This window comes from Chelonoidis abingdonii, chromosome 4 (assembly GCF_003597395.2).
Source record: "Chelonoidis abingdonii isolate Lonesome George chromosome 4, CheloAbing_2.0, whole genome shotgun sequence".
Lineage (NCBI taxonomy): Eukaryota > Metazoa > Chordata > Testudines > Testudinidae > Chelonoidis > Chelonoidis abingdonii.
Genome location: NC_133772.1, coordinates 149463829 through 149476985, shown reverse-complemented (window position 1 = coordinate 149476985; position 13157 = coordinate 149463829). Strand labels below are relative to the sequence as shown.

The 13157-nt window shown below is 48.6% G+C and overlaps 1 protein-coding gene across 5 annotated transcripts in view; it reads right to left on the bottom strand.

Annotated features, from left to right (window-relative positions):
- CCDC175 (coiled-coil domain containing 175) overlaps positions 1-13157 on the bottom strand; it is a 51760-nt gene that overhangs the window by 7775 nt on the left and 30828 nt on the right. For all 5 annotated transcript variants that reach the window (XM_075065768.1, XM_075065767.1, XM_075065765.1 and 2 more), the window contains 3 exons: positions 10835-10973; positions 10246-10325; positions 2872-3024 (listed from right to left, as the gene is read on the bottom strand). In XM_075065768.1, coding sequence (XP_074921869.1) covers positions 2872-3024; positions 10246-10325; positions 10835-10973 — 372 coding nt within the window. The remainder of the gene's footprint in view (positions 1-2871; positions 3025-10245; positions 10326-10834; positions 10974-13157) is intronic.

Here is a 13157-nt window from a genome sequence, read left to right as displayed (position 1 = left end):
TTCCCCAGGACAAAACTCTTTCCATTGTTACACTTTTTCTCAACATCAGGCATCCATTTCACTTTCCAGAATAGCCACATTAATGATAACTAAAATAAATGAAATCTCAGGATCAGATCCTCAGCTCTAAACCATTCAGTCAATGCAGCTGTGCTGATTTACACGCGCTGAGGCTCTGGCACTCACTCTTCATTTGCGGTTTAGTTGCCCTGTGTATCTTTACTATAGCTAACTGTCCCAAAGCAATAGTGAATTACAAAAGCAAGTTCCAAACTAGTATCTTTGTTGTACTTCAGGTACCAATAGCTCTGACTTTTGGAGTTGAAACTGATTTTCTTGTTTCTGTAGTTCCTTTGCTATATCATCAGCAGTAGAGGACGTAGAACAAGGATAGGCAAACTACAGCCCATGGGCCACATCCAGCCTGCCAGCTGATTTAATCTTGATCTCCCGCTGGGGAGTGGGGCCTGAGGCTTGCACGCACATGCTGCAGCTCCCGGAAACAGCAGCATGTTTTCTCTCCGGCTCCTATGTGTAGGGATTACCAGGGGGCTCTGCAAGTTACCCCCACCCTAAGAGCCACCCTTGCAACTCCCATTGGCTGGGAACTGCAGCCAATGGGAGCTGCAGGGGTGGCGTGTGAGGACGGGGCAGCATGCAGAGCTGCCTGGTCATGCCTCTGCGTAGAAGCCAGAGGAGAAACATGCTGCTGCTTCTGGGAGCTGCTAGAGGTAAGTGCCACCCAAAGCCTGCACACCTGAAAGTCCTTCCTGTGCCCCAACTCCCTGTCCCAGCCCTGATCCCCTTCCTGCCCTCCAAACTCCTTTTTCCCAGCACCCTCATGCACCCCAAGCCCCTCATCCCCAGTCCCACCCCAAAGCCTGCACCCTCAGCTGGAGCCCTCACACCTCCTCGTGCCCCAGTCTCCTCCCAAGCCCAGAACCCCCTCCCACACTCTGAACCCCTTGGTCCCACCCCAAAGCCCCCTCCCGCACCCTAAACTCCTCATTTCTGGCCCCAGCCAGCGCCCTCACCCCCTCCTGCACCCCAACCCCAATTTTGTGAACATTCATGGCCCGCCATACAATTTCCATATCCTGATGTCATGGGCCACCCATGACATAGAGCAACCTGCATTTGGGTGTCAGAATGAAGAGACCATCTTGAAATTGTTCCTATCCTGAGCATCAAGGAGAGGGATAACTGTACTATGGTAAAAGGGCTTTCTTTCTGAAGGCAGCTCATGTTGATATCAGGGAAAATAAATTATAAGGTCACATTTTCAAAGTGCCTCCTAAGTAGCATCTGTAATGTTAGTGTATGCAAATACAGGCAACTGCACTTGTAAAACCAGGCTTCTGTGCATTCGAACAGGAGCACATACAAATACTACACACAATTCAGAAAGCCCTTTGGAAATTAAGCTCATTGTGACTAATGAAGGTGTGGCTTCAGCTTTGAGTTGCAAGCTAAGATAGATCAGCAATCAAGACTTTGCTTTTGGAATTGTTTAATGTGCTCAGATCTTTTCTGGAGAAGGAATTCCTCCATTCTTGTAGGCTAGTTTGACACCTAGTAGTGGAAGACTTAGGGTAACCTTTCAAAAATATCTAAGAGCCTTAGAAGCCTAAGTCCCATTTTCAGAAATGACTCAGGCACTTATGAGCCTAAGTCTATTGACTTTCAATAAAAATGGAGCTCTTAAATGCCTAAAGGTATGTCTAGAGCTGGAAGATGTAAATTCGAGCTTGAGGAAACGTAAGTGGCACTCTGATAGAGTTAGTGCAGTAAAAACAGAAGTGTAGCCACCCCAAGTACAATCCCATCTGAGACCATAGGTATGCATGCAGGATGGCTAGCTCCTCCTACTGCTTGCACCACAGCAGCTACACTTCTGTTTTTAGTGTGCTAGCTTGGTCACAGCTAGTGTGGCCATGTCTCCTCAAGCTGGAATTCACACCTCCAGTTTGACGTCGCTTCTGACATGGAATGAGGCACTTTTGAAAACTACCCGAACCCTGAAGAACAATAAGGTGGCAACAAATGCTTAGCCAGGATAGAAATGACTAATCATGTCATCACCCGAGTCCAGCGCTGGATCCATCATGGAAAATGTAGGGATTCCTATAGTCCCTGAAAGGAAATATACCTGGAAAGCTGAACATCAGCATGCTGTATGCAAACCTTCTGTAAAGTCCAACCAAGTCAGCTTTCCTGTGATTTTTGTTTTAGAGTGGCGAGAGGACTGTTAACCCTCTCTGGGCAGTAACCACAATGAATCCCAATGTTTCTCACCTCTCAGCACAAAAGTGCACCATTCTAAGAGGGGATAACCTACCATCTAGTTTCAGCTTGAGACCATTTCCTATCACTTAGTGGGTTTGGGTTTTCTGGCACACAGTGCTCCAGCCATTGCTCCAGAATAAAAGAATAAGCTAAAATGGCTGTGTAAGTCAACAGGGAGGAATGTGGGACTGTCTCCCTTGCTGCAATACCAAACAGCACAGGCCTCTTCTTTGCCTCAGCTTTCACCCAGTCTTTCACAGCTAGCAGTGAAGCCTTTCCCTATATACCTGACGGGATGCACCAGAGTGCTTTTTCTACTCAACTAAGGGCAGGATTTGTCCCTTCACTGATAAAATGCCAAAGGGACAAATCTGCCCTTAGATATTCCTATGTCTCTCTCAATGAAGTTACCGGGAGCCCCAGAGGTGCATCAGAAGACAAAATTTGGCTCCTATATTGCATGCTGAAGCATTTATAGAGTTTATTCTGTTTCCTTATGCTCCATTTCTATTTTTCCCTGTGAAAAGAAAATTGAAGAGAGACCTGCATGCTGACAAGCTGTCTGTAAACCATCCGTATACTCACTAATTTCAGTCTGCAGTTTTCTGTCTTCACAATGTCGAGCTTCCTGTCGACCTCATAGATGTCCCTCTCTAGCAACTTCAGAACTTCCGTATGATCTTTCAACTGGTCAAATGCCAAGTCACGCTTTATTCTTAATTCATTCTTTAGCTCAGCCTATTAATAAATAAACTCTTCATTATTTTGCTTCATTGTAATGGATCTTGTGTTTGGACTATAATTGTTGTAACCTAATAAATTCACAATAATAATAATACTTTTCACATATGTGGCACCTTTCGCTGAAAGTTTTCAAAGTGCTTTATGAAATGAATCTTGTCATCTCCATCTTACACATTAGGGAAAAGAGGCACAGAGGAGTGAAGTGGAATTGCTCAAGATCAACAAGCCAGTGGCACCGTTGGGAATAGAACCCAGGTCTCCTGACTCTGTATCATACACTAACCATTGAACCTTACTTCCTGTCTATTTATGTCAGACATGGGGTCACACTAATGAGCTTAGTGACACACACACAACATATTTCTATTGAAGGCTTTGGTGGTACACAAAGGTTTTGACCACAGATTCTGGGTAAGTTACTGCCTATTTAAAGATGCTTGGAGAAGGAGCACTTCCTTCTCAAATAAGGAAAGCATCTGTGCCTGTGGGCTTTTGTGGCCAGCAAAAGACTGTTACTCACCTTTGTAACTGTTGTTCTTCGAGATGTGTTGCTCATATACATTTCAATTAGGTGTGCGCGCGCCGCGTGCACATTCGTCAGAAGATTTTTACCCTAGCAACACTTGGTGGGTCGGCTGGGCGCCCCCTGGAGTGGCGCCGCTATGGCGCTGGATATATACCCCTGCCGACCCAACAGCCCTTCAGTTCCTTCTTGCCGGCTACTCCAAGAGAGGGGAAGGAGGGCGGATTTGGAATGGATATGAGCAACACATCTCGAAGAACAACAGTTACAAAGGTGAGTAACCGTCTTTTCTTCTTCGAATGCTTACTCATATCGATTCCAATTAGGTGATTCCCAAGCCTTACCTAGGCGGTGGGATCGGAGTGAGATGTTGCACAGTGCAAAACTGCTGAGCCAAAGGCTGCATCATCTCTGGACTGTTGAACCAGAGCGTAATGAGAGGCAAAGGTGTGGACCGAGGACAGGTAGCTGCGCAACATGTCTCCTGGATGAAGTCTGAGCTATGGTAGAGTGAGCGGTGAGGTGGCTCGAGGGAATATGAGCCAAGTTATAACAGGTACGGATGCACGCCATCACCCAAGATGAGATCGTCTGGGAGGAGACAGGTAGGCCCTTCATTCAGTCTGCCACCGCGACGAAGAGTTGGGGCGTTTTACGAAAGAGTTTTGTCCGCTCAATATAAAATGCGAGAACTCTACGGACGTCTAGGGAGTGCAATTGTTGCTCCCGTCGTGATGAATGTGGCTTTGGGAAGAAGACTGGAAGGAAGATGTCCTGGTTTACATGAAAGGCCGAAACCACTTTAGGAAGGAACACCGGGTGTGGTCACAACTGCACCTTGTCGCTGTGAAACACAGTATATGGTGGGTCCACCATGAGAGCCCGAAGCTCAGAGACTCGTCTGGTAGATGTAATGGCTACGAGGAAAGCTGTCTTCCAGGACAAATATAGTAGCGAGCAGGTTGCTAATGGCTCGAATGGGGCAGACATGAGTCTGGTTAGAACCAGGTTGAGGTCCCAGGTTGGGGCAGGGTGTCATACTTGGGGGTATAGGTGCTCCAAGCCCTTGAGGAACCTGGAAACCATAGGGTGCGAGAACACAGAGCGGCCACTCTCCCCTGGGTGGAAGGTAGAGATGGCTGCCAAGTGCACCCTCAATGATATCGCTAGGCCCTGCTGTTTGAGATACCAGAGGTAGTACAAGAGGGTGGGGATCGAGGCCTTGGTGGGAGTGACATTCTGCATTTCGCACCAGCAGGAGAAACGCTTCCACTTGGCCAGACACGTTGACTGAGTGGAAGGTTTCCTGCTACCCAGGAGTACTTGTTGTACTGAGACAGAGCAATGTAACTTGGATTGGTTTAACCATGCAGCAGCCATGCTGTGAGGTGAAGGGACTGCAGGTCTGGGTGGCAAAGTCTGCCGTGGTCCTGAGTTATGAGGTCTGGGCGAAGAGGCAGGGTAACTGGGTTGGCTATCGACAGGTTGAGCAGCATGGTGTACCAGTGCTGCCTGGGCCACGCTGGAGCGATCATGATCAAGTGAGCTCTGTCCCGGTGGAGCTTTAATCAGGACCCTGTGAACCAGCAGGAATGGTGGAAAGGCGTAAAGCAGTTGGCTCATCCAAGGTATCAGGAAAGCGTCTGAGATCGAGCCCGGGGAGAGGCCTTGGAAGGAGCAGAACATCTGGCATTTCCTGTTCTTGCGGGAAGCGAAGAGGTCTATACAAGGAAAGCCCCACTTCTGGAAAACAGAATAAATAATGTCCGGACGAATCGACCACTCGTGAGACGGGAAGGATCTGCTGAGTCGATCCGCCAGAGTGTTCCGAACGCCTGGGAGAAAAGACTCTACCAGGTCTATCGAATGGGCTATACAGAAGTCCCAGAGCTGGACAGCTTCCTGACAAAGGGGGAGGACCGTGCCCCTCCCTGCTTGTTTATGTAATACATGGCCGTTGTGTTGTCTGTGACCACTGAGACACGGCGGCCTTGTAAGTGCTGTTGAAATGCCTGGCACTCGAGGCGGACTGCTCTCAGCTCTCGGACATTGATGTGCAAGGCCAGCTCCTGAGATGACCAAAGGTCTTGAGTGCAAAGATGTCTGAGGTGGGCACCCCAGATGAGAGATAAGGCGTCCGTCGTCAGGGCCATGGAAGGCTGGGGTGGGTGGAACGACATCCCTGCATGCACCAGGGAGGGTGTCAGCCACCAGTCGAGGGAGCCTAGGATGCTCAGGGGAATGGTGACTATCATGTCTATGGCATCTCTGCCCGGGTGGTATACCGAGTTGAGCCAAGATTGGAGGGGACGGAGACATAGCCTGGCGTGTTTGGTCACGAACGTGCAGGCAGCCATGTGACCCAATAGACCGAGACAAGTGCGAACAGAAGTCTTTGAGAAGTTTTGTAGGCTTTGGATAATTGTTACCATCACCTGAAACTGAGTCAGTGGTAAGCAGGCTCTGGCGAGATTGGAGTCCACGATGGCCCCAATGAAGTCTATCCTCTGTGTGGGAACCAGAGTGGATTTGTCTGTATTGATCATCAGGCCTAGACGTATGAATAGGTCCTTGACGATGCCTACATGATGGATGACTTGTGTCTTGGAGGTCCCTCTGATGAGCCAATCGTCGAGATATGGAAAGACGTGTATCCAGCGGCGGCGGAGGGAGGCAGCGACTACAGCCATGCACTTTGTGAATACTCTCGGTGCTGTAGAGAGGCCAAACGGTAGGACCGTAAACTGGAAATGCTGACAGTTGGCTACAAATCAGAGGTACCACCTGTGTGGAGGATAAATGGCGATATGAAAATACGTGTCCTTCATATCAAGGGCGGCATACCAGTCTCCAGGATCCAAGGATGGGATGATGGTCCCCAGGGATACCATGCGGAACTTCAACTTTATCATGAACTTGTTGAGTTCTCGCAGATCCAGGATAGGTCTGAGACCTCCCTTTGGCTTGGGGATTAGGAAATAGCGGGAGTAGAACCCTTTCCCCCTTTTGTCTTCTGGTACTTCCTCTATGGCTCCCATGGTAAGGAGCGTGCGCACCTCTTGTAAGAGGAATTGCCCATGAGAGGAGTCCTTGAAGAGGGACAAGGGTGGGGGGTAGAAGGGAGGGGGCGAAATAAACTGGACGTGGTACCCAAGTTCCACCGTGCGTAGGACCCAACGATTTGAAGTTAGCTGGGACCACGCAGGGAGGAAAAAGGAGAGGCGGTTGGAAAAGGGAGGTAAAGGATCCTAGAAAGGAACTGGTACGCCGTCCTCGGGCGCACCTTCAAAAGTTTGGCTTTGGCCCCATAGGTGGTTTGGAGAGACCTTGATTCTGGCCCCCTTGGGGTCCAGACTGGCGTCTACGATTGCCTCGGCCGCGTCTTCTGCCGAAGTCCTGTCTCAATCTAGGCCAGGGATAAGGGCGATGAGGCTGGGGACGGAAGGACCTGCGCTGAGTAACTGGAGTGTGCATCCCGAGAGAGCACATGATGACCTTGTTGTCCTTAAGGCTCTGCAGCCTGGGGTCAGTCTTTTCAGAGAATAGACCTTGACCGTCAAAGGGCAGGTCCTGTATGGTGGTTTGTAACTCAAGTGGAAGGCCTGAGACTTGAAGCCATGATATCCGCCTCAAAGCAACACCTGAAGCCAGGGTCCTGGCTGCGGAGTCAGCTGTGTCCAGGGAGGCCTGGAGAGAAGTTCTCGCCACCTTTTTCCCTTCCTCCAAAATGGCAGCAAACTCTGGGTGGGAGTCTTGGGAAATGAACTCCTTGAATTTCTCCACCACTATCCAGGTGTTATAATTGTACCGGCTGAGCAGGGCTTGCTGGTTTGCCACCCTGAGTTGGAGACCCCCAGTAGAGTATACCTTGTGGCCCAATAAGTCCATGCGCCTAGCCTCCTTTGATTTTGGGGCAGGAGCTTGCTGGCCATGGCGTTCCCTTTCATTGACTGTTTGCATGACAAGGGAGCAGGGTGCACGTACAGGTACTCATACCCCTTAGAGGGTACCATGTACTTCCGCTCAACTCCCCTGGCCGTGGGTGTAATAGATGCTGGAGATTGCCAGATGGTATCGGCGTTTGCTTGTATCGTGCGGATAAAAGGCAAAGGCCACTCTTGTGGGGGTGTCAGCTGACAGGATATCCACCACCGGGTCCTCTATCTCCGGGACTTCCTCCATGTGAACATTCATATTCAGGGCCACCCGCCTCAGGAGGTTCTGAAGTGCCCGCAGGTCAATTGGAGGAGGGCCTGAGGAGGATGTCCCTTCCACCGCTTCATCTGGAGAGGAGGAAGAGGAAAGGCCAGGGACAAGAGGGTCCTGCATGGGCTCCTGTTCTTGAGCAACGTCAGTCTCGGGCAGAACTTGAGACACTGTCAGCTGAATGAGAGCCTCCTCTGTACCCGCGGGAGGTGGGCGGCTGACCGTTGCCTCCGGCACCCAGTATTCCAATGATGCGGAGCGGGATGGCATTGGAGGTGCACCTTGGGCTTGATGGTATGCCCAAGGTGTCCAGAATGACCACTGGTGGGGTCCCTGTTCCTGGGTCTGGGTCTCATGAAAGACATGGCCGGGCACATCTGAGTCACGGTCCTGTGCATAGGAAGCACTGTCCGTGGGAGAAGACACAGATGTGTGACGAGATGGCCAAGGAGGCGCTGAAAACCCCTGGGAAGGGTCGCGATCTCTAAACGACCTTTCCCTGTGTGGCACCGGAAAGTGGTACCAGTTATCATACCGGTACCAGGAACGAGACCGGGACCTGCGACCGGATCGGTGCTGGGAGGTTGACTGGGATCTGGAGGCTCGACATCGAGAGCGGCTGCGAGAGGCGCAGTGCCGGGAACGGTACCGGGAGCTGGATCGGTGCTGAGAGTAGCGGGCTGGCAAATGGGACGCTGAGCGGTGCCGCGAGTGTGATCAGTATTGAGATGGAGAGCGGTGCTGGGACTGCGAGCAACGTCAGGACCAGGATTGGTGACGGGACCAAGAGCGCCGATGGGACTGTGATCGTCATCGGTGCCTCTCGATGGTGCCGACAGAGGGTGGCCTCAGCAGGGCAGGCTTGCCTATCGATTGAATGATCCTCACCGGCGGTGCCGGAGGTTGAGGCAGCGCGGACTCCGTCAGGGCGATCAGCTCCCTCGCCGTAGAAAAGGTATCCGGCATGGAGGGAATTGTGAGCTCAACCACGGCATGCGCCGGGGAGCTTTCAGGCACTGGACTCGACGGCCTTTGCAGGACTGGAATCGACGGTGCCAAAACTGTCGATGCTGCGGCAGGTGTCGGTGCCAGGCGGTCCAACTTAGGTGGGTGCTCCAACTGTGGTGCAGGTGGCACGGAAGCCACAGGAGTCTTATGCTTCTTAACCTGCAGAGAGAGGGAACGGTGCCAAGCAGACGATGGTGCCGGCGACGGTCGGTGTCGAGGGGCCTTAGCGGTACCGGCTCAATCTGGTGCCGAGGAGATGCTTCTGCTTGATACGGACTGTCCAGCTCTCGGTGCCAAGGGTGGAGGAGTAAGAGCTGCCTCCATCAGGACCTGATTCAAACGAAGTCCCGCTCCTTCTTCGTCCTGGGCTTAAAGGCCTTACAGATCCAGCACTTATCCGAGAGGTGGGATTCCCCGAGGCACTTAAGGCAAGAGTCGTGGGGATCTCCCGTTGGCATCGGCCTGTGGCAGGTTGAGCACGGTTTGAAGCCCGGTGAACTGGGCATGGGGCCCGGTACAGGGTGCGGGGAAGGGGCTAATCCCCGAACCCCTGTAAACTATATAAACTAACTATAACAAAGAATGAATAAAACTAACTATAACTATAGAATTTACAACTATATACATGCGAATTAATAAAAGAACTACGAGTAGCTAGGGAGGTGGAGATCAGCTAAGCCGCGCTCCACTGTTCCAACGACCGACACGGGCGGTAAGAAAGAACTGAAGGGCCGTTTGGTCGGCAGGGGTATATATCCAGCGCCATAGCGGCGCCACTCCAGGGGGCGCCCAGCCGACCCACTGAGAGTTGCTAGGGTAAAAATCTTCCAACGAGTGTGCACATCGCGCGTGCACACCTAATTGGAATCGATATGAGCAAGCACTCGAAGAAGAACCACAGAGCTTCATCCTTGTAGTATCAGACCAGCCAGGCACAAACCTTGTGGTTTTGTTTGTGACTCATACACCTTTCTTTAATCTTTCACACAAACCATCTGTGACTCTTAATTTCTCTCTCCTTATGCTGTTATCTATTGATATAGTCAATATATGCAATGAGCTGGAGAGATCATGAGAAAAGGACACAGGAAGGTTTTACCAAGAAGCAGCAAAGGCTCTTGCACAAGCAGTGGTCAGCTTCTGTACAAGGACAGAGCTCACACAGGGCCCAATACTGCAGCCCCTTCCTCATTCAAGTCATCCTTTTAATTCCATTGGGACGACTCATATGACTAAGGGGTTACAAGATCAAGGTCAGTTTTTTGCATGACAAATGGCAGTGCTGGTCTGTGGTCTGAATCAAGCTATGCAAGCATCCTCCAGCCAGAATCTCTGTGCATGACCAGTTCCACAGCAGCTATAGGGAGATGGGTACTGGAAGGGTGGAGGGAGATCATTAAAAAGCACAAGAACAGACAGGAAGAAAACTGATTTAGGAAACTTTAACAAATAATGTTAAGCAAGGTTTGAACCATTACCATGATCTTCTTGAGTTTACCAATCATCCTGACTGACTGATCAATGGATTTTGTCAGTCTTTTCTCGTCATCTTTTAGTTCTACAAATCAGGAAAAGGTTTTTTTAGACAACAGAACTAGATGTTCCATTAACAAGTGATCAACTGTATAAGGACGTTATTATTCATTCTTAATGTTCCAGTAGTGTCCAGATGTCATAATCCAGCTGGTGCACAAAGCCCTCAGAGCTTCACTGTACTTTACAGTTCATCTGAACTATGGTAGACAGCTCTGGTACAGTCAGACCTCTTATATATATAATTTTAAATTATTTTTTCCAAATACAACAAATATATCAAAATACCAGATTCACCATAATACACAAAGTAAGTAAAGAGGATTAGGATAAAGATCGCGGAGAGGAAGCAAAATATCTATCTTCAGGGTCTATATTAATCTTAGTCTATATTAACCTCTACAAAGTCAACTCAAATTACTTTGAATTTTTCAGGCATTCCCCTTATGTTTTCAAGGTCACCCATATCACCAAGTCTCTTTCTAAGACAGAAGCAGAAAGCTTCAAAGTGCCTCGGAGTCATTTAATACCTACCTGAGACTATTTTTTTCAAATCTTCATATTTTTCATGCTTCTCTTCCAACTCTTTCCGTCTTTCTTCTCTGAGAGGGATGCTCAGAATTAGTTGTTGTTCTTTTTGATATATAGCTTCAGTTTTAGCTTGGACATCATCCTTTAGTGAAAATAAATGTTAATTAATAATCTATTAAAGTGTACATAATCGTTGTAGCAAAGGAAGACAAAATGAATAGATTAACTGGAAATTGCAAAGCTGAGAGACACAGATTTGAAAATGAAGAGTGGCAAAATGAAGGCGATTTGAATATCCAGAATGAGGAGACAGCCTAAGTAATTCTTTTGACATTACACATTGTGAATCTCCAGCCATATTACAAAGTTATTTCAATAGAAGCAGTGAATTCAGGTGCGTGTACTGCAGGGCTGGCTCTAGGCACCAGCGAAGGAAGCAGGTGCATGGGGCGGCCAGTGGAAAGGGGTGGCACGTCTGGGTCTTCAGTGGCAATTTGGCAGCGGGTCCTTCAGTCCCTCTAGGAGCGAAGGACCCACCACCAAATTGCCACTGAAGAATGAAGTGGAGCGGTAGAGCTGCCCCTGAAGTGCCGCCAATGGCAGCTTTGTGTTTTTTTGCTTCGCCACTTGCGGGGGCAAAAAAGCTGGAGCTGGCCCTGGTGTACTGGCAATACTTGTATGGACAGAAGAATATATTCTGGGTGCATAGAGCACTGCAATAGGAGAGACAGCAGGTACAGCCATGGGTATTCACATTGCTTTATGGACAAAGAAGACTATAATAAGATAAATAAGTGAGCAGAGACTGCAGAATGACTGAACTGACTAGGGTGTGCACAACCGGAGAAGAGTATGAAAGAGTAGAAGCTCCAGGAAGAGGCACAAGTTGTTGTAACACCAACATGATAAAAAGTGAAGACACAGGAAGAAACGGAGACAGTTAAAGAAGAGAAAACCCAGAGAGAACCACTGAAGGAGAATATCATTATCTTTGACTTGATTTAGTCTAGTCCATATGCAATCCTCATATGTCACATTCATTGTGTGATGTTAGAGCAACCCTATTAAAGACATTAGGGTAGGAGTTAAAGAGCATTTATCATACGCTATGTATGTTTTTGAACAGCACAGCTGCCGGGAAATGCATATAAGGAGAGATCCAGTGTGTAATTATTTTAGATCCATACACACATTGAAAGAGACATTGAAAGAGAGAGAGAAGAGGCTTGGGATATTTCATACATTAAAGATGTGTGATTTATCCTATTCTGAACCATTAGACTGATGGCTGAGAATCATATAACCATGAACGGTTACCTAGAGACAGAGGAAATGCTATATACACCAGATGGGAGAAGTGCCTGATGTTTCTGGAAGCTCCAGTCAGTTCTCATTCAGAGTCTCACATTGTCCTTTCTCTTTGAAGAAGGGCTTCTGGATGCTATAATAGAGCACTCAGAGGATTAGCGCACATAGGACCAAACTGCCCTGCATTACGCCTCACACAACACCAGTGATTTCAATGGATTTACAGCTCTGTAACTCAGAACAGAGTTTGGTCCATCACGTCAGCAGCAAGACTAATATTTTCAGAAAGCCTGTGCTGTTTATCTAAATATCGTGGGACAAATTTCACACTGATCAATTCCAAGCAGCTGCTTCAAAGTTAAGGTCCTATATATTTGCTTTTACATTTTTTATTTCACTTTTTATGGGAACTTTCTCTGCATGGAATTCAGTTTGCTAGATATGAGTACATACATATGGATAAGAACACACATGTGGAGGGCACGCCATAATTTAGTAGCAGTATGATTTGTTCAATCAACTTCCTGTATTAGACGATATATCAGCCACAAGACTCAGACTGATGCCTTTATTGTTGGTTTGTCTGGAAGACTAGTGAGAAGGAAACAGTTTTATTTTATTTCTCACTTAGGTCTCATCTAAAAGTTCAGACAATGGGTAGGATTAAGGCAGTTTAAACCAAACAATGATCAGATTTCTTTGCCTTTGGCATCTAGCAATCAAGTAACCGTAGGAAAGCTCCCTGCATGGAATCCACCACTTCTTCTTTGAGTGCTTGCTCATATCCATTCCAGTTAGGTGTGCGCGCGCCGTGTGCATGTTCGTCGGAGAAACTTTTACCCTAGCAACACTCGGTGGGCTGGCAGGTCGCCCCTGGAGTGGCGCCGCTATGGTGCCCAGCCGCTCCTCAGTTCCTTCTTACCGCCCGTGTCGGTCGTTGGAACAGTAGAGCGCAGCTTAGCTGACCTCCGCTTCCCTAGCTACTCGTAGTTCTTGTGTATTTAGATATATAGTTATA